General features: G+C 42.2%; 1 protein-coding gene across 2 annotated transcripts in view; it reads left to right on the top strand.

The window, feature by feature from the left end:
- Window positions 1-384: 384 nt before the first annotated feature.
- Window positions 385-20,366, top strand: part of rnf220a (ring finger protein 220a) — a 164,335-nt gene continuing 144,353 nt past the window's right edge. For both annotated transcript variants that reach the window (XM_053329898.1, XM_053329897.1), the window contains exon 1: window positions 385-1,039. In XM_053329898.1, coding sequence (XP_053185873.1) covers window positions 385-1,039 — 655 coding nt within the window. The remainder of the gene's footprint in view (window positions 1,040-20,366) is intronic.

Raw genomic sequence — 20,366 nt, 5'->3', positions numbered from 1 at the left:
AACTTAACTTTGAGCATTTATTGTATTTATCAGGACTGAACTGGTAAAACTGTGAAGTCTGAAGGACTGAACAGACACAACAGCACTTACCTGGCACGGAATGAGCTGGACTGAACTCAGCTAAAGTGAATTTGGCTGGAGACAGATGAATCAAATTTAGTTCCACTGAAGAGAAATGAACTGAGTTCAAGCTAATCTGAACCAACATTAGCTGACACAATTTTCCAATTATATTGTCCTGCCCTACTCAGGACTCTTTTCAAAGCCCTTAAAAAGCCTACACCAACCCAAATTCCCTCACTCCCTCAGACCCTTTCAAAGGGTCTTGGACATTGTCTCCAGTCTCACTGAGGAGGAATCATCCTCACAATCTTCTGTCCAGACATGGACCTCCACAGGGCAGCCTTCAAAATGGAGAGCTCATCTTACTTGCCAAATCCCCTGGCCTCCCCAGCACTCATGGTCCTGGCCTCCACTGCTGAAGCTTCTCGTGATGCTTCCATTCCCTGCCAGCAACCACGCCCATTCGGTGTCCCAGTTTCTGTGGAGAAAGATGTCCATTTGCCATTTAACAATGGTTCGTACACTTTTGCATCAATGTACCACCGCCAAGGTGCTGTGCCACCAGGATTCCCCAACAGGGACTTTCCTCCGTCCCTCCTCCACCTCCATCATCAGTTTGCCCCACCTAACCTAGACTGCTCGCCAATCAGCATGCTGAATCACAGCGGCGTTGGCGCCTTCAGGCCCTTCGCTTCCCCTCCAGAAGATCGGGATGGGGCACCAGGCGGGTATCAGTCCGCTTTCACTCCAGCCAAGCGCCTCAAGGGCTGCCTTGATGCAGATGCTTCACCCCACCTGCGGTACTCTGATGCTGAGGGGAAAGAATATGACTTTGGTGGTGGCCAGATCCCTCCTGGAGGCTCACCCAGCAGCGCCTTGAAGGCAGTGGAGGACAGTGGGAAAAAGATCTTCGCCGTGTCTGGCCTCCTGTCTGATCGAGAGACCTCCTCCAGCCCTGAGGACCGCATCGAGCGTTGTAAGTAACATTTTATAACTATTCTTTATTGAACTGAAAGTTGAACCATGTTGAACTGCATATATAATGACAAATATAAAGATGACAAATTAAAAAACTAAGAAAACTTTAAGAAAACTTAATAAATGTTGATGCTTCCATATAGGGAATGGGGGTCCACTGAATGGTTTGATTAATATCTTGATGTTAGTTGAATGCTACAGATGTTACAGCCACCACTTTAACACCTTATCAAGCAATCATTAAAAGACATAGGGAGGGAATATCTTGAAGATTGGGGTCCAGTCCTCCAGTTGAAACCATGAAACTTGTAGTAAAGGCGCATTGAAGCTGTTCTGGCAGATTGTGGTCCAGCACCTTATGAAGACACTTATACACTTTTCATGCTCGCATCAACTACATTTATGCAGTGTTCAAACACCAAGTTGCTGTGATTGAAAATATAAATTGGGCTTCAACATGCTTTAAAAAGTGTTTTTTTTATCTTGTTCCTTGCTTTAGTGTCGTAAAATGAAGAAATACACAACATCTACTACAATATCCCATCATATATTTTCTTTCATTATTTTTCAGATGCATGATTTGCATTACAAATTACACGCAACCCTAAACCCCCAAATTTAATTGCTGTCCTGTGAAACCATGTGTCTCCTGCTTTAATTAGCTAATAAAAATGTGTTTTAGATGTTTTATGATAATCCAATACTTTAAAAAAAATGGTGTATGTTCTTTAGGAAGTGAGAGCACATAATCATTCAGTTTATCTGATAAATAAATAAAAAATAAAAAAAATTCACATTTGAAGCTGCATGTTTTTGACCGAGCAGGAACAATTCAGTTTAGGTTTTGTTCTGCAATAGTGTATGCACGTCTTTCAACACATCATTTGAGCTTCCAAAAGTATGTTATTTCAACATAGAGAACTGTGGTCTTATTCTGATTGCAGTTGTAACAATTAAACCTGTAATGAGGCAAAAGCAAGATATATAAACATACACACGGCCAAATCTAATCAAGTTCAAAACAAATTGTGACTTACATTGCAACAATTTGTCAAAGAATGCACATTTTTACGCAGTAGCATCACACACGCCAATAAACAATCCCATCTATGTTCTCTTGTCATCATCTCTCCTGGCTCTCCCAATCCTTGTTTCACAAGCTCACAAGCTCCACTGGTCACATTAGCATTCACCAGTGGAAGGATGCCATTTGGCCCTCACGCACTGGGAATCTGATTAGTGCGTGTGTGTGTATGTGTGTGTGTGTGTGTGTGTGAGTGACTGGTTCAGAGACCGGCCATGCTCTTTGCCATCAGCATTCATCATAGCTCCACGCTGGCAACCCTGTTGCCAAAAGATTTACCCACATACCCAAAAACCTTGGCAGGCCATGTTTGTGTGTGTGTGTGTGTGTGTGTGTGTGTGTGTGTGTGTGTGTGTGTGTGTGTGTGTGTGTATGTGTGTGTGTGTAATAAATAGGAGGTGGAGAGGGATGTTGTAAGAACTCCAAGCACAAACACACAAACATGCACAAACACTCCTCTAAGCACGCAAATGGCTCTCAGCATGAGTTCCGACATCTCCTACACATGTCAACAAGCTGCATCAGACCTCAATGACAAATTAGGAGAGACAGAAAGACAGAGATGTGTTTATAGGGAAAAACATTCTGTCTATGTATTTTTTTATATCGCTCCATTTTCATCTTTATTTCTATCTTCCTTCATTCCATCTTTCTCCATCTTTGAGCTTTTGTGTGTGTGTGTGTGTGTGTGTGTGTTCGAGCATCCTTGATGGAACACATGAGAGACAGAGGCGACGACCTGAGACTGATCCGATAAAAAGACCACCGCAGGAGAGACGGGGAGAGAGAGAGAGAGAGAGAGAGGGTGAGAAAGAGAGAGGGATGAAGAGAAGGAATGGAGAGAGAAAGGAAATTGGGGAAAGTGACACCCGTTTGGCTGGCTGAGAGGAATGAAAAGGAAAGGGAGAGAAAGATATCAAAGGGCACATAAACCGAGAGAGGGGACAGAGACAAGAACAAAGGAGATGAGAACTCAGCTATAGTGTTGCATCTCATTGTAGTCTCATTAGATTGTTGATTAAACTTCAAATTCGGACTGTTTAACGTGCATTTAAAACATTTTCTGTATGCAGCCTCTTTAAGAAAGAAATGCTGAAGTCTTGAGGAAAATGCATTGCTTAGAAGAACTGTGTATCGAGTATATGTCACCATATTCGCCACATTGCCGCTACAGATTTGTTAGCACTAAGACTGAAGCCAGAGATAGAATAGGAGATGGGCACGGGGCTTCTGTCTGTGCTGTCTTTTGGAACGGCTGGATCTCTGTCTAATCAGGTTAAATCTTGGCACAAGTAGCCTCCACCTTTACCATAGGCTTCTAATGCAATTGGATGTGCAGAGGCACTGCTTACAGCAAAGAATTATGGGTTCTCCTTCACTGATTCGGACTATCCAGTGGAGGCGTGAAGAACAAACAACACTTTGGTACAATCCCATGAGGACAGCGCTCTTGCTGCTTCACACACACACACACACACACACACACACATACACATTAGCTAACTAGCAGCCTTGGTGGTGCTGCTTCACACATACAGTAGCAGCTTCTCAGCAGTCTCACAGTGAAAAGCGGGTGATAAGGCTCGGGATTATATAGTGTCATCACAGATTCTGGTCTGAATGGATTAGTATTGGCAGGAAGGAGTAAGGATTTTTGAAAATGTACACAATACTAAACAAATGATCAACTTTTCACCCTCAATATCTTAAAATTCACTCTGCTCATAAAGGTTTATGTAAGCTATGACTTTGCAGATCTAAGTCTGGTTTATGGACTTTTAATCCCTTGTGTGACATTATATCTCTATCTTATCTATGTTGATATGCGCAGGGACACAATTTTATAGCTGCCCTAAAATCCAGATATCGCTCTGCTTAATTAATTACTGAGTCTGGTTCTAATATAGCAGTCAAAGATGACTCATGATATTGCTTGTTCCCCATTTTGGACATCCTAACTAATGAATCTGAGCTACACTTTGATTACTAGTTGCTATGAATGCATTGCAGATACCATAACAACTCTATGACTTGTGGAGCTGTTTTGAATGATTATATCAAGACTAGATGACTAGATGTCGGAGTCTTATGCACAAAACTAGCTGGCCTGCATATGGTCAAGATAGATGTTCTAAAAAGCAACACTTCAAAGTAGAACTCCAGTGCATTTTGGAAAGGTTTACACCTGTATTTTACGCTCTGTTAAAGATACAATCATAAAGTGGGTGAAAGCTGGACTTTGAAGCGGCTTGAACAGCTTTAAACACTTTTACATTCACATGTGATCACATGACACCTCAACACCTGTCCTATGACTGTATTCCATCCAATATATAGCAAAGGAAAAATTATATTGAGGAAAATGGAATACTAACTCCACTACAGATGGATTTGGGTGACCACATCTGCAATGTGATGCAGATGTACATCACATGTGGCTGGCATTTATCTCTTTACACCTGTGTTTTGTCTCTATCTGATTACAATCCAGCAATCACCTGTCATTGCAAGTTAATCCCAGGTGTGAGGCCCATCCTTTCTTCCTTCCTTCACTCTATAGTTCAACAAAAAAAAGAAAAAAAGACATAAGTGCAACTTGAAAAACCATACACCCCTTTACTTCCCTGCATGCAATTCTGTCAACCTCGCTGCACGCCACTCCAAGCAACAGTGGCCTCCTCTATGCTAAGCCTCCCCAAATCCCCCCACCGCACCAGCAGGCACGTCGGCTGTTAACTAAACCCGCTAACCTGTCAGCCGCTAAACCTGCGCATAAAGGCCCCATCATGCCTTAAGAGGACTATGCATGTCATATTATTGTAAAAGGTATTAGCATTTTTACTGTATTCACATTGTAAGGTTTTAGCAGGAGAATGAAGGGATTCAAGGGAGAAGAGGGAGGTTTTTTTGTGTGTGTGTGTGTGTGTGTGCGTACTGTACATGAGAGAATGGAATTATGGGATGTGTGATTGGAATTAATGGGAATGTTGACGAACGAAACAATCCTCCCTCTCCGAGGCGACGCAGGCGAGCGCTTGTTTGTTTGCGGAGAGGATTTGATGTTGGTTTTTTTTGCGAGACGTGTCGACGTGAAGGTTTGTGTGTGTGTGTGTGTGTGTGTGTGTGTGTGTGCATGCCTGTCTAAGTATACAGCACGTTCCATCATCTTTGTTTTCCTCTGCCTCTTACTTATCTCTTTCTCTCTTACATCTCTCCCTCGTTTTCCCGTCCTTCCCTTCCCTTCCCGTCCCTCCCTCCCTCTGAGCGTGTGTGTGTGTGTGTGTGTGTGTGTGTGTGTGTGTGTGACAGCTGTAGTCTGTTTGTTTACATTCTCTCTGCTCTCCACATTTACAAGGCTGAGAGATTTACACTGAACCTGACCCTGAATACCTAACCCAGCTTCCTCATCTTCCTTTTCTTCTTTCTTTTTTTTTTTCTTCTTCTCATTTTCTGCGTAAATGTTGTTCGCAGACATTTACAGCATAAGAGGAAAGAAAAGAAACAGCTCAGAGGAAGGTAAAAATGAACAATTCCGACTTAAAAAAAAAAAAAGCGAGGATGGGAGGACGATTGAAACAGTTGTACATTCGTCAGAAACAGAAACGTCTGGCAGGGAAAGAAAGAAAGTCTTTTAGCACAGAGTGAGAGAAGCCAGGGGAAGGGAAGTATGAGGACGGGAGGGAGGGGAGGGGAAGGGAAGGGGGGATAAAAGAAAAGATAAAAGCAATAAGGGGGAAAAAAATGGTTGTGGGAAGGAAGGAGAGAGGGAAGGAGGGAGGACGGTGAGGTGGAGAAGAGATGTTGAGCTGAAACGCAGATCCCATCTGCCTGAAATAAAAGCAGGAGGAATTCTTAAGACAGCACGCCATGGACAGGTAGATACAGCTGAGTATTGACCTTCCTTTCAATGGTTCTAGTCAAATAAGATAAATGCATTAACCAGAACTCATAACATCTTAAAAAAAGAATCAGAAAGCAAAGGATTGGAAGTGAAAACTTGCTGAGGTTGCATCCTCTTAGATGAAAAATAGCTTATAAGGCAGTAAAATCTCATATTCCCATCACTGTAACAGCTCTAAGGTTTAACAGAGTGCATCACACACAGCTGCGAACACAACTAGAGGCCTCCCTCCTCGTCCCTTTTTTCTTCTGTTCTTTTTTTGGAGTCGCCTCCTTTTTCTTTGTTTATCTCTCTCTTTTTTTTTAACTGGTCCACAGAGCAAATGTCATGTGTGTTGTTTCTTTCTGCGGCCGAGTAGCACAAACTCTTGGACGGCTAAAAACAGCCTGCAGCAGGAAAAATAAACTTGGAACTTGAAAAATAGAGTTCTCACAAAGGGAAGATGGATGATGGAGACACTGATTTTGATGGATGAGGAACAGATTTGGTTGATTTTTTTTCTTTTTTTTTTCTCTCTCTCTGTCTCTTTTCTTTTGGTCTCCGTCTTTAGCTCTAAACACAGTGAGTGTGGGATTTTTGGCGAGGCGATTCCCACACACCACCTGTCACTCAGATGGCGTGGGGCGGGGTCACGATGCTGCTTTGAGATCAGAGACTGCTAATCACTATTTTTTTTTTTCATTTTATTTAAATAAATATAGTATTTATATCTGTCTCTTTCTGCTGCGGCATGTGAGGAGTTAAAAATCAGTCAAGGAGACAGAAAGGCTCATCCTTCTCCTTGTCCTCACAAAAATCTGCCCCCACTCTCTTCCTCCACCCCCTCCTCCTCCTCCACCATCTCTGCCTGTCACGGTCTAGTGGCAGGGTTAAGTTAAGTAAGAGTGTTCTAATAATTAGGACTGGGACTCGCCTGCCTGCTTGCCCATGTGTGTGTGTGTGTGTGTGTGTGTGTGTGTGTGTGTGTGTGTGAGAGAGAGAGAGAGAGAGAGAGAGAGTGTGTCTTCCTGTCAGTGCTTAGCCAGATGTTAAAAGGCTTGTCCCTCTCATGTTGCCTCCCTGTCAGTCTCCACTGGTTGCCACACACACACACACATAGACACCCACACACACACACTCATCAGGGACTGTCCTACTTGTGGTGGCTTTGTTTACCCCCCCAAGTGACTGCCCTTCTGCCCTTCTGGCAGCCCCCCCATGGTGAGGAGTGTGTGTGTGCATGTTTCCCTGTCAATACCAGCCTTCACATATCCAATCTCCACATACAGTGCACATAATGATAGCTGTTGGTGTTACTGCTACCTTGCAAGTACACACTGGGGTTGTACTTTCCTATTTTACTACTAGAAATCTTTAAATATTTTTGTTTTTCATGAAATAGTCATCGGAAAAATGGGAATATTTTCCTCTTGTCCACCTCTCAAGCCATTCCTTCCCACTCCTTTTCTTGCTCTCTGGGTGGCAACTGGAAGCAAGCATCAATTGTGTGCGTATGCGTGTGTGTGTGTGTGTGTGTGTGTATGTGGTTTGCAAGTGTGTACGTGTGCGCAGCTCGGTGTGAGTCTTGCGGTCATTGTTGCGACGCTGCGCAGATCAAGGATTAGTCGCTTCCTGTCGAGCCTTTTGTCGGCCCAGCCACTCCATTTGGACACAGATCAGTGTGTGTGTGTGTGTGTGTGTGTGTGTGTGTGTGTGTGTGTGTGTGTGTGTGTGGAGGAGTAGGTTACACAAATGAGCCACTGGAGCTGGTGTGCAAGGCAAATGAAGGAGAAGAGGATGAAATGAGAGGATTCCCCTCTGTGGTGCTCCAGTAAAAAAAAAAAAAAAAAAAAAAAGAATTCTTCAGCCTCCAGAAAGTCATTTCATCTTTATTTTTCCTTCTTATAAAGCAGATTTATTTCGGTAAAATAAGCAAACACAGCTGCTTATGCTGTGACATAATACTTCACATGTTCCCCCGCTGCTGTTTTTTCTAGAAACATTGGAAGCATCTTTCAGGTGGAACAATCCCGAAAGACAGGATGTGAATTCTCGAAAAACCAGGTCGCTTTGATATGAAAATGACACTATTCCTACAAAACACACACATCCACACACATCCACACACACACACACACACACAGAAACACAGACCCGCTTTTCGGAATTCCACTTCGCTCCCTTGGTGATGTCAGCTTCGGCCAATAAAAAATCCTGCGTTAAAACTCCGCTGAGCCTCATACAACTGCAGCACACCTGGCACCGCAACACACATTTGAAGCCTTTCAACACACACACACACATATACACACACATAAGGTCATAGCCTACTACAGCCTCTGCACTTGACTGTGTTTAACATTTATCAGGAATTACTTTACGGTGCACAAAGTTGTCAATTTATGGCATAAAACAGGTAGCTACGCTGGCAGTAATAGTGTAAAATAAAAAGTAAAGCCCAGGAGGAAAGTGGTAGTAATCCTTTAAGCCATGGTCTGACTTTCCCCATTAATTAGAAAGGTATATACAGTATGGATGTGTGTGTTACAGTATATATACATACAATGTGTCACATTTCAAGATTCCAGCTTGCGATGGCTTCCTGTCTGTCAAGAAGCGGAGATTATTTCTTAAGAGGGAGGGAGAGAGAGAGAGAGAGAGAGAGAGGGAGAGAGAGGCCACCGCAGAGTTCACACACCTAATGCAGATGTGTTAAAAGACTCTGCTTCCTCTCTTTCTCCTCCATCCTTCCTTGCCCCCCCCCCCCCCCCATCCCACTCACTCCCTGCCTCCCTTCCTCCACCCTCTCCTCTTCTCTCTCCTCTCCTCAGTAATCTAATCTGCAGCCAGTTTGTGGATGCAGTCTAGTGTGACAGACCCCCCCCCCCCCCTTCACCCTCCTCCACCTCCCTCCCCTACTTCTCTCACTTTCACACACACATACGCACACAAACAGTTTCCAAAAAGGCTTGGCAGAGACCTCGCCTGCCCCCCCACCCCCCACAGCCCACCTCTTCTTCCTCCCCCCCTCCTGCCCGTCTTGGTCACACCCTCTTTAATATTGAATTATTCATCAAATCTGATTGGTTCCTGCTGATGGTGGCCATGATGCGAACCAACAGTTTGTGTGTGTGTGTGTGTGTGTGTGCGTGAAGAGGAGGTGGAGGAGGTGAGAAGGAGAGGGGGGTCGCGGGTTCGAGATCGTTAGCTGTTCTTAACGCACTGCCGCTTCACAAAGCTGGACCGGTCCCGTCGCTTAACATAAGCACACACACACACACACACACACACACACACACACATGCACACACACCTTATTTATAAGTGACAAAAGCCACCAAAACCACTTGCACCTGTAGCTATTTTGGAAGTGAAACACATCTTTTAAAATCAGGAAAGAAAGGATGTCGCCACTGTTTTTTTTTTTTTTTTAATTTAACCTGGAACTATTTCTTTACTCTTCCTGAAGTTGAGACCTGATCACACATGTATCATCCTGTCACATTTCTTCTTCCTCCTCCACCCTTCTAAAAGTTGCATCCATCCCAGAGGGGGCAAAGCTTAGCATCTGCTGCTGCTAAAAAAAAAAAAGGCCTCTAAAGTCCCTTTGAAAGGTGAAACAAATCAATAATGGGTGCTTTATATGCATGCCAGGGTGTGTGTGTGTGTGTGTGTGTGTGTGTGTGTGAATGTGTGTGCATGCTCATATGATTAGCATGCACTAGAATCTATACTATTCAATATTGGGAGTGGACTCTTGTGGCTGCAAAAGACTTAAAGGTCTCATAGAAGTCTGTTCATGTATAGGATGCCCTCTGTTTTATTTCAATACAGCTGGGTTTTAACTACTTTCAATACAAAATCTAGTAAAATCTCCCAAAACTCCAAACATAATGGTGCATATCTCGTCCGTGGCATGATCAGATTTATCCACCAAATTCCCCGCACGCACCTCTCTCTTGTGTGTTTGCGCGCGTGTGAAATTGCATTCACGGCGCGGGGCTTTGTTAAAGGCATAAACAGTCGATGATCACGGATTTGCCCGCACTTCAAGAAAAGACGTGGATAAAGAAAAAAAAAAAAAAAGGATGAGTGTTGTCGTCGCTTGCGCACGTGCGTGTGTTCGCTATCTCGGATGTCTTGCGAGGCACTTCACGTTGACCCTGCGGTGCCTCTGCATATCTGAAAGGCATTACGCAGGAGTAGACACACACACACACACACACACACACACACGCAGAGTCTCTAAGCAAGAGCTGAAGCACATAAACTCCACTCACATCACATCCAAGGTTCAAGTTCAGGTTTTTTTGTCCCCTTGCTCCCTCTCGCTGAGTTTACGAGTGAGGAAAAGATTCGTTTAGAGACACATTCTACTATTAAAGAAAAGCAAGATCCTCCTATTCACTCGTCTATCCTTCCACCCCCCCCCCCACCTTGCTCTTTCTTCTTCTTCTTCTTCTTCTGCTCCCCTCTCTTCCTCCCTCCCTCCGTCACCGGGTGTGTGTGGAAACCCAGCCCACTGTTCAGCAGATGAATAATTTAGCGGTGTGTGTATCATCTGTTTACCGTGCTAATCCATCTGTCAGCAGGCACCTATCGATTCGCGCCTGCTTGGTAATTTGTGCATCCGCGCCACACACGCACACACACACAAACACACTCACACACTCACACACTTAACTAGACGAACACACACACACACACAAGCGCGCACATGCTCATGCAGCTATATGATGTGCAGGTTAGCTCATATTTAGATCTTGGAGTTGTCAGCTGGCCATCCAGACACTTCATTTACACTGAGTGAAACTGATTTTAGGGTCAAGGTCAGAAAAAAGAAACAGTGTGATATTGGATGCAGCAGCTTTTGGTTAGTCTTATTACATATTCTGTATTCTGTGTCGGGTTTGTTTGTTTTGTTCATCTGGAGTCGGCTCTGTGACATGTTGTCATCTGAAGATGTGATTGATGATAGAAAAGTACTATGTAGACTTAAAAGCCACTCTGAGATCATACCGAACAAGTTAATGCAGTGCAGCAGATTCTCTATCAACCCTCCTGTTGTCTTCCAGGCCAACATCCAACTGACTGTTTTAAAGCATAAGGCATGCATACTCAGACCAAGTTACACAACTTCATTCCAACTTATTACCACTGGTTTTACACATGTTGTTGGAAATGATGGTCAATAAACCTCATTGTCCTCCCAGGTCAGAAGTGACCTGAGGACAATAGGAGGGTGAAATATAAACAGTGTTGGGAAGTAACCATGAAATTCAATTATAAAATTAATGTCACTAATTTGTCATTAAATTACAGTTACTGAAAATGCTGATGATTACAAAGGGAGTTACATCTGAAGTCACACCTTTAAGATTGTTCTCATTTTTAAATATTTAACATCTTACTCAATACATATATTGCTGTTTTTTAAATCAATATATTCTATATTTTCTAAATTAATCATGATGTTGGTTTATGTGGAGCACACATGGGCTTTAATGGTGTCACAGTACTAATTAAACCTATGCCAGACTTTTGACTTTTTTTTTAATCAAACATCTACATGAACTAATAATTTCATTATCTTGCTTTATAAGAATTAATCTTGTTTCTAAATCATGTCAGTATCCATGAATAACACCTGACTTTGGTTGTCTTCATTTAGCCCAACATTTGAAAACATTCATTAGAAAACTAGAAAAGTAATCAAATGTAATATGTTACATTACTACATTTTAAATAGGGTAACTAGTAATCTGTAATCTGACCCTGAGCACAGATATATTATTATATTGGTCTCTATTTGGCTGGTTTGGATATATACAGAATATAGACATTTAAAAGGGAAAAGGTTAAAACAATGAATATAATGAAAAGGTAACTCAAAGACATTTTGTTTATATTTATCTGACAAAAGCTCAGGTCATTCGACTTTAAATGTACTCATATCAGAATGTAACTTGAACATGAACACCTGACTTTCATTTCACGTGAATTCAAATCACACATTGAGACACTCATTCTTTTTATTTCCATGAACCGCCCACCTTCAGAGAGACCTCAGCTGTTGTTTACGGGCACGACAACATCTGCATCGATTCTGAACCAGATCTTAAATCTGACTTTTGAAAATGGGAAGTGGTCAAAACTAGAACATTTCCCTCTCTCCATTTGCTGTTTCAGTTCTGAATTCCTGCTTTCATACCTGTTATTGGCTCATCCCTCCTTATAGCTGGATTTATATCATCAGCTAAACATTACCTTAAACTTAAGGTGCTCTACTACATACAGCAAGAGCAAGAGAAAGAGAGAGAGAGAGAGAGAGAAATAGAGAGAGAGAGAGAGAGAGCAGTACTATAATGAATCCATGGGTGACCACTGATGGTTGTAATTATCAAATGACTGGTTTTAAAAGCTCATTGATTGATGTCATTAGCTCCATGAGTGATTACTAATTGCTGCTCTTTAGCATTTTAACCACACAGGACGCATGCACACGTGTATACACACAGATACACACACAAATATCCATCAAACACAGACACATACATTCTCCTGCTTGAATCCACGTGTCTGGTTTTATGATTAGTGAAAGGATGGGGAGCGAATGAAGGACAGAGAGAGATACAATCATGTAAGAAAGCGAGAAGAAGAGAAGCTGTTCATTTGAATGTTTAAAAAAAATGGTGTCACTGTATTGTTAATGGTTATTTTTTACACTAACAATGCAAAAAGAGTTAAAATATAAGATTAACCCTTACATACTGTTCATATTCTGACACATAATTAGTCTCTAAATGATGCATTTCATTTCTATTTTCATATACTGAGGTCAATTTAGGTAAAAATCCAGCTAGAGGAAATGTATATAGGGTGTCTTTATAGCTCTCAAATGTAAAAATGGGTCAAATTTGAACCCTGAACAGTATGTAAGGGTTAAGATGAACTATTTTTTAAGAAATATTATAATCTATGCCTCCAATCAGTCCATTCTTCTAATCCACAGCACAGTATATCCATTTCAAATGGCCTCCTGTGCTTTGATCAGTTCAGTAATCACACACATCAGCGGTCATTTCAGAACAGTCATGATTAAGACTATCATCTACTTAACCCTGTGGTGCTTTTGTCATGTACGCCCCCACAGCTACATTTGCACGTGTCGGACCATAAAAGCCAGTTCATCATTTTCCATAGATTCCCATTGGTAAGATTTCAATATTTTGTCAGCTGCAAATTTCAAAGTCTGTGACATTTCAGCATTTTTGATATGGACAAGGAATCAGATATGTTTGAAGATTGCACATACCTGCTTTTGAATGTATTAAAGTAGCATCTTCTACTCTTTTGTTGGCTCTCAGAAGTTGATGAGTTTCCTGCTAAAAGATACACAGCTACATATGTGCCTTTTTTAAAATTGTAACCATTTAAAACTACCTATTTGTTCCTCATCGGTTACTTCCATCACAGCTTGATGTGTGTTAGGGGACAAGCAGGGACAGTTAAGAGTCATGTAGGTGGAGATGGTTGCAGTAGTTTGTCATGATGAGAGAGGAGTTGTGTCTCAGTTTAAGTCTACTCACATGTATCCCTTTTTATTCTCATTCATTGCACTCTTTCTTTTGCATTTTTGTGTGTGTGTTCTACCAGTTACAACACCTGCCAAGAGTGTAGGTTGATCATGTTGTGCTGGTCAAAACTGGCTTCCACTCTTACACACACTCACACACACACACACACACACCGGGGTTGCGCAGCAGGGTTCATTTCGATATGGAACGTCTAATATCACATCCCTGCGGCAAAATGCTCGGAATTCTGCCCTCCTGGAGAAGCGTCACATCTTTGTGTGTGTGTGTGTGTGTGTGTGTGTGTCCTTCCATCTGTTTGTGTGTGTTTCTCCATCTATATGTTTGTGTGTGTCTGTATGTGTGTGTGAGTGTGTCAGGGGGTGTTAGAAGCAGGCAGGGGCTTAGCAGAGCAAAAGAGAGCAAATCTGTCAGCTCTCCCTGGGCAGACAACCCTTCTGACCCTCATTCAAAGACATATTGATTCTCCTCTACACCCAACCGGGGAGGGTGTGTGTCTGTGTGTGTGTGTGTGTGTGCAAGTGCTTAATACAGCCTTCCTTCCAAATACAGTCTTTTTTTCTTCCTCCTGCAGCGTTGTTAAATAAGATAAAACATATTTGATTGTGCAATCAATGAAACAGTTTTTCAGATATCGGCCCAATTACAATTTCATTTGTGATTCCAGATAGACACTCGAGTGAAAGAGAGATTATCTTATAACAAGTAAAACCACAGATCTTAACACACAGCTTGGCCTAGTTTGCTGATCTTTACAGTTTTTTTCTTCTTCTTTTTATCGGTCTCGCTCTATTTCCTGTCTGTTACATACTCAGTTTTGGTTCTGGAGGGAAAAAAAAAAAAGTCAGTGGGTGAACAAACACAAAGTGAGGCAGCCTCAGAGACGAGTTGTCTTATCTCAGCGCTAACACCTTATTAAACCTCGCTGTGCACTTGTTAGCTCTGCCTTGTTTTCCAGGAAGGAGCCTAATGACCTATGGGACGTCACCAATTGGGGGCTCTGCAGATTGTTAGGGACCCCGTGTGTACTTTTATGTAATTGTCAGAGCAGTGTTGCTCAAAGACTGGGTCAGGACCTAAAGGCCAGTGGTGGGAAGATAAAAAAAAACCCGACCTTCCGAGTCATCTGAAGATGGTTATAAGTAAAGCTTCTGTGCTGTGGAAGTGAGTGCAGGGTTGATTCATCACAAGACTAGTGGTAACTGCTCATGTTGTTAGATATCTTGTTTGTTTAAACCATGCAGAAAACAATGGGCGAAGGTGTCACACTCCTTTTAGCCCCATTTTTCTATTTCTGGTGGTATATGTCTGGCTTCCTGGGTGTTGGTTCACCACCTAGCTGCTAACGTTGTCCATCTGTTTTTTGGGGGCAGTGCACAGTGGATTTATTTTAGCTAAAAAATGTATCTATATCTAGAAAGCATGCAGATGAGACTGCAGAGACTCAATCAAAATGGTAAAGTTGCAGGCCTGAAAATCGAAACTTGCACTGTGTCCAAAATTACTCCCTGTATAATAAACACTAAATAGTACACTCAATAGTGAGCGGCAAATTAAGGTTTTGGACACTAAATTATTATCGTAATTTTTTGTCGTCACCATCAACTGTAGAGTCTCACAATGGTAGTTTGGTAGTCGGATTGTTAGCAGAAAGTAATTTCTTCGTTCCATTGTAATATATTTGAGAGCTCTATATAGTGGAGATATTCACACACTCAGCATTCGGACACCCAAATGAAATGGCCCAGGGTAAATGTAGTGCACTATATAATAAATAGGGAGTGATTTCAGACACGGTCAATGAGCTACAGTAAAAGAAGCTAAAACGCTCCATAGAACTGATATAAACTGCAGAGACGCGTGATAATCTTCGTGGGTTTGTGACTACAAGTGACATCTTTCATATTACGTTTAGTTAGTTGATACATTATTTCATCATCAATGTAGCGTTTAAACAATCCACCTATTAAACTACCAACAGGAGGAATGAAAGACTTTAACCTGCACTAGAAAAAAAACACAGCACTGACTTTGCATCAATGTCAGGAATGCTGCTTGCATGTAGGTGCTCACTGTTAGGTCATGTCTTGCGACCTGGCACGGCAGCACAGCACGAGGTCTCTGGTAATGGCTGGTCGCTGGGGGCAACCGGTCACGGCAGTTTGTGTGTGCGTGTGTCAGAGGGGAGTGCGGGGTGGATTCCGGCACGGTGGGGTTGTTGTCTACAGAGTGGAAGGGCCGCGGTATAATGTCGACAGGCTACATGCTGACCCTGCTCCTGCTGACGCACACACACACACACACACACACACACACACACAGTCAGTGGTATAAGCTGAAAAGTGCTGGCTGCGATAATGAAAGGCAGGTGCGCCAGGAGGCCGACGGAGTAACAGGAAGAGAAAATGAGAGAGGACAAAAAGAACATGTGAAAGTCAAAGCAGGTGAAGAGGAGTGAAATGACTGATGGATTTTAATACGGGAGATGATGATGTTTGATGTGTGAGCAAGAGCAACAAAGACAGATGTTCTGCATCTAAATATATATGTGTGTGTGTGTGTGTGTGATCTGTACAGTTAATGTGTCGTAACACCTGACTGCACTTTAACCACAACGTCTTGTCATCACTGTATTGATAATTCCCTGTCAATACACACATTACACACTGATACTGATGATGCATGATGTCTGGCAGCAGGCATCCATCACCTCCTTACACACACACACACACACACACACACACACACACACACAAACACTCATCAATCAGTGGTCAGAATGGTAATTGTGGCATTTGATCAGAGGGTTGACAAATTAACCAAGGCCATTTATTAATATTCAGAATCCTGTACATGTAAAGGTGCATGACACCCTTTTTTTTTTAGAATTAATTTTGAAAGGCGTAAGACTGGCAGAACTGTGTTCAATTCATATATTCTATAGTGCATATATTCTAGGGTTAGGTCTGTGGCCTCGACAGATGGTTTCATGGGGTCATGGGATTTTGATTATGGTGATTTGATGAGTTTAATAAACCAGATTTAGCCATTCATAGTTAAATGATGCATTGGAAATTGGTCTGTTCTATAATATATAGAGTTATTCTTTATTTTAATGATGTCATCACAAAATCATTCATTTTAAATAGATTATTAAGAAGATTTCTTGTATACTGATAGTGGATAGCAGCAAAGCAACATTTGCATCTTTCTTGTTTCTTTGTCTTTTTGTATCTGCATTTAACTAAATGCACTATTACACACTAGATTATGATGACTGCACGTAGAATGAAAACACCATAAACTCACACACTCTGAAAGCGTGTGGACTCAAGAGACTAAAACTTGAATAGATTAAACTTAGATTTGTGACTGAAATTGATTCAGGTTATAAAAACACAACACACACACACACACACCTTGTCTTTATCTGTTTTCTTCTATCTGTGTTTCTTTGTCACTGTCTCCTCTGTCTCTCTCTCTCTCTCTCACACACACACACACACACACACTCACAGTGTGGGCCACAGATGGCATGGTGGTGTCAGGGTGAGAGGGGTTTGTTAGGATCAAAGAGCTCCAGTGTGTGGCCCCTCCACCCTTCACTTGCTTTCTTCTTCTCCTTCTCTTTCTGTTTGTCATTTTATTCCTCCCCTTCCTCTGCTTTCAATCTCGCTTCCTCTCTCTCTCTCTATCGCCACCACCCGCCCCCTTCCCCTCCTTCTCTCTCTCGCTCTGTCTCTCTTCATTTTTTCCCCTAATCTGTCCATCAGAAGTGTTGATAAATTATTCATGTCTCTGTCTGTCCCCGAAGCCTTGTCACCTCTCCTCTGCTCGCCAACTCCTCTGCTTCCTCTCTTCTGTCGCCTTCATCTCTTCCTCCCTTCCTCCCTCTGTGACCACCACCTCCACCTCCTCCTTCTTCTTTTTCCTCCTCTCTAGTCTTGCAGAAAGCTCGACCACACACGACCTTCTATCAAACAGCAAAGTGGTACGAGTTAATAAAAAGATTTCAAATGATTCCAGCAATTTTGTCCAACAGAATTTGGCCTTAATGATATTCCTAAATATTCACCAAAATATATTTCATGCTGCAGGCTTGATGGACAAGAAAATTCCTGTTTATATATTAAATTCCATCCCTTTATCAGAGGTTAAATGACAGTCTTGTCTATGGAAGGATTGAATGAGGCTGTCACAACTGTCAGTCACCTTATTATGACACTTTCAAAAATGTGTTTCCTTTATTTTTTGCAAGAATCAATGTATATCTGCCATAATTTGTATATTTGGAACTCATCTCAGACTTACAGAGCAAAAGAAATAGGTATACAGGGATAGAAAATGGGGGAAAAAAGAATTGAAAATCATCAAAGCTTCAATATCTCCTTCCCTTTTCCTCTTGGTTCCTTTATATCCTCCCCCCTTGCATCCCGTATCCTGCCGGATGGAGTGCTTTCCTTGAACACAAAGGAATAAAAGAAAGAGAAAAAGAAGTGAACGAGGTAGAGCGAGGAAAAGACAGAGAAAGAAGCAATAGAAGGAGTAATCTTGTGGCTAATCCAACATTCTCTCCCCAAACAATTAAACACTGGTTTATGTCTGCTTATACTGTAGACCACTTACTTCCAAACACACACAAACACATGCACGCACCCACAGTTTTCAGAGAGATAAAGTTTGCTGCGGAAAGCTATTAATCATAGGAAATCCAGATGAATACAAAGTTAGGGAGTCTAGTGATTAGTGATAAATTGCCTTGTATTTCCCCATTGGTGGTGTGTGTGTGTGTGTGTGTGTGTGTGTGTGTGTGTGTGTGTGTGTGAGGATTGCATCTTAGGTATCAGTATGTGTGAGGATGAGTGTGTTGGCTGATACAAGGGTGTAAAGCACTTGGGCTGAACCCTCGGGATATTAGAATGCGGCCGTGTGTGTGTGTGTGTGTGTGTGTGTGTGTGTGTGTCACATATGGTCTCTCTTTCAAAAGATGGGCCTGTCTCAGCCACTCTCATCCCCTGTAACCACGACGATTAATACATTTTAAAAAATGTCCCCTCCACTTTCCCCTGGTGCCGGTCATACACACACACACACACACACACACACACACACACACACACACACACACACACACACACACACACACACACACACACACACTGTTCACTATTCAGTGGAGGTTACTGCTACATCAGCAGCACACACAGCACTGCCTTTAGAGGCTGATCAATCTGTACTGCTGCTTGCACTGATGAATTACAGAAGTCAAGACAGAAAGAGAGAGGGAGAAATGGAAGGATGAAGAAGAGGAAGAGGAGGAAAGGAAGGGTGAGAGAAGACAAGGAAGGCGAGGACAGGTGGGGGAGATGAGGGTAAAAATAAGGAGGAGGAAAACATGAGTAAGGGTTTCTCTGGAATAGGTGAAGATGAGTCTGGGTAGGAGGAGGAGGAAGGTGAAAGAAGGAGAAAATAAGTGTTGGATGACACAGCACTGCCACCAAAGGTCTGGAAAAAGAAGAGGAAGAAAAAACGAAGAGCTGGAGAAGAAGATAGTTTTAAAAATGGTGTATGTGGAGGGGGTGGGGGGGTGGGGGGTGGGACAGCAAAACAAGCCATGGATCTCTCATGTAGCTCTACTCAATCCAGGTTCAAGTGGAGACAGACACAAGACAGAAGACATACTTGAAATTCATCTCTAAAAGCACGGATGCATGGATAGCTGTTACATTTTGACAGACAGGAGGACTGTATGGCCAAGACACGGCAGAGACACGTTAGGCATGAATAGACGTCTTTGTTTGGCAGGGGGGGAAATTGTTTTACGGAATGGAGACTTTCTGACATTGTGTTGTTTTAAAGAGCTGTCATAAGGATTCAAGACTTATAATGCATGCAGTGTTTGAGGCAATCTCGCCAAGAACGCTTCCAGTGTGCAGTATTTTATCACGATACTGTACAGAATATTGTCCTGATGCTCATTTGGTCATCAAGTCTTTCTCAGCTGTTTTTACTTGGCATAATCAGCTTTATAATCTATGAAAAGGAGCCTGTGGTTCAATAAGAGTGCTGGGGCGCCGTCTCTCCTGCAATTCCAATGGTGAAATAAGTATTTTAATTAAAAATCATTTTTGTCATTGTTGTATTGTGTGTGTGTATAAATGTGAAGTTGTTACTCTCACATAAATCATACATAATTACAGAAATGTACGATGTCATGCAGCAAGCAGTTTGCCAGATCCCAACTTGAGTGGGTTCTTGGCCTTTTTCTCACATTCCCCAAAGAGGACAACTGTGCTGATATGGCACACTTATTATTATTATTGTTGTTGTTATTATAAATGCTGCTTCCTTATTAGATTTGATAACATGACCCCCTGACTACTAGAGAAACAGATTATTGCGGTACTTTGGTGATTATAATGTAGCAGCTGCTCTCTGCTACATTGTACGCCAAAATACTCAGAGCTAACCTGGACCGTAGCAACACCTAGTATAAAAAGTCACGCCATGCCACTGCTCATAAAACTTGTTGATACAATAATTAATACATAACAAAAAATAGTGGCTCCCTAAAGGCCTCACCAGCCTCTAAAATGGCAACAAATGTGGTATTTGCTCGCAACGGTGAAGTAACTACATTTGTCACAACTTTGATGAACCTTGACATTCATTTGCACCATTAACATCTTGACATCTTGACATAGCTGTCCCTTGAGGAAACTGAGAACCAGAGGAACCAAAATGGAGGAAGCTATTGTAGGTCATT

Source organism: Scomber japonicus, chromosome 12 (genome assembly GCF_027409825.1).
Source record: "Scomber japonicus isolate fScoJap1 chromosome 12, fScoJap1.pri, whole genome shotgun sequence".
NCBI lineage: Eukaryota > Metazoa > Chordata > Actinopteri > Scombriformes > Scombridae > Scomber > Scomber japonicus.
Note: the sequence above shows the minus strand (reverse complement) of the source record. Positions and strands in the feature narration are given on the sequence as shown.